Source organism: Octopus bimaculoides, chromosome 30 (genome assembly GCF_001194135.2).
Source record: "Octopus bimaculoides isolate UCB-OBI-ISO-001 chromosome 30, ASM119413v2, whole genome shotgun sequence".
In the NCBI taxonomy this organism is placed as follows: Eukaryota; Metazoa; Mollusca; class Cephalopoda; order Octopoda; family Octopodidae; genus Octopus; species Octopus bimaculoides.
The window spans coordinates 2,917,896-2,919,550 of record NC_069010.1 but is presented as its reverse complement, the minus strand read 5'-3'; the positions used below and the strand labels follow the sequence as shown (position 1 = coordinate 2,919,550).

The 1,655-nt window shown below is 36.1% G+C and overlaps 1 protein-coding gene across 1 annotated transcript in view; it reads right to left on the bottom strand.

Annotated features, from left to right (window-relative positions):
• LOC106883354 (fucolectin-5) overlaps positions 1-1,655 on the bottom strand; it is a 7,264-nt gene that overhangs the window by 2,112 nt on the left and 3,497 nt on the right. The window contains exon 3 of the mRNA XM_052978070.1: positions 1,311-1,568. Coding sequence (XP_052834030.1) covers positions 1,311-1,568 — 258 coding nt within the window. The remainder of the gene's footprint in view (positions 1-1,310; positions 1,569-1,655) is intronic.

Sequence of the window (1,655 nt, the reverse complement as noted above, 5' to 3'; positions counted from 1 at the left end):
TGTATATTCGTGATGGGGCAGGTATATGTATATTCGTGTGTATATATATGTATATTCGTGATTGTGTGTATATATGCATATTTGTAATGGGGTAATGCTTTGCTTAGGTATTTGTTCGCTTCATTTTATGCCTCGCTATATTCAACGTTGAAATGTATTGCTTTGTAAAAATCATATTAGTTATACACTGTTCGGTTTAATTAGAAACTATAGCAATTTCTCTAAAATCTGGAAGATAAAATATAACGAATATCGTTTTATGAGGGTGGGCTGAAAAGTTCATAAGCTGACTATGTTGGAGTTATGAAATCTTGCATACATTAATTTCAACACATCTTATTAATTACTGCATTGTTTAATTCCAGGTAAGCTGACACTTGACTGTTTAAAGAAGACTTCAAAAGTAACTAGTAATACCAGCGGATATGACGTCATAATCACTGCGATACTGCTACCCATACATGTTTTTTCATGTTGAGGAACAGATGAGGATTAGATTGGGCCAAATCAGGAGAATAGTGAGGGTGTTCAAATTGTTCAAAGCCATAGTCATGCACAACAGCCGTTGAAACCTAGGACTTGTGTGCATGCCCATTGGCCTGATGAAACAACTCCACTTTTGTCAGATTTCCTGCGCGTCTATTATTGATAGCATTTCGTAACTGCCTCAGCATGTTGGCACTGTACTCTCCATTGATAGTGAGTCTCTTTTGAAAATAGTCAATAAGTACAATGTCTTTTGCATATCCCCAAAGCTCTTACCTTCCTTGCAGATGTAACGACCTAGGCTTTCAGGGGAGGGGAATGTTTCCACTGAAAGGAATGTCTCTTGGTCCCTGGCTCAAAGTGATGAACGAGCCATTAGGGATATTACAGATATAAAAGATTGTTTGTTGGATGGATCCGATCTTCTTAATTCATAGCCATTAATATTGTCAATACAATCAATACAAGTTTCTACCATTGTGGAGTGGAAATAGAGAGCAAACAAAAGTTATTTCCATTGTCATAGAATCAGTGGTGGAGAGAAAACAGTTCAAATTCCACGAAACAATTATAATGTTCTTTTAATTCTCTGTATATACGCTATTTCAACAGGAATGAACACATACGAGCTGACAAATCCTCTAACTGGCCACTGAAATTGTTAAAAACAGCAGCGCCAACATGTCCATCCAATCACACATAGCTGTCTTAAAAATGATAGGATGGTCACGATTGGAATTCCTTTGACCAGAGGTTTGCTTAATCAGGACTTATTGAAAGTGAGTAACAACAATAACGAGAGTAGTATTTTTAGCAATACTTACAGTGTGTCATTCGATTGTATATTCTCAGTTGAGATATCATGTATGGTTTATCCAACGTCACTTCCCAATATGGATCTTGTTCCGATGTTGTATGTGTACATGACATATGTTCGAAAACATGATCAAAATTACCGTCAACTGCCTTGCCGGATGACATCCACATCTTATTTTTCACACATTTTCCATTGGGTAAAGCTATTACTTTATCCCATTCCAAAGTGCTTGTTTGATACGTTTGTTTACCTTGAGCAATATTAACTGAAAAGAATGAAGCCTGAATTAATATTCAGTATAAAGTTTGGATCTTTTTTAAAACGGGGGCCACATTTTTCATTAATGTTTTAC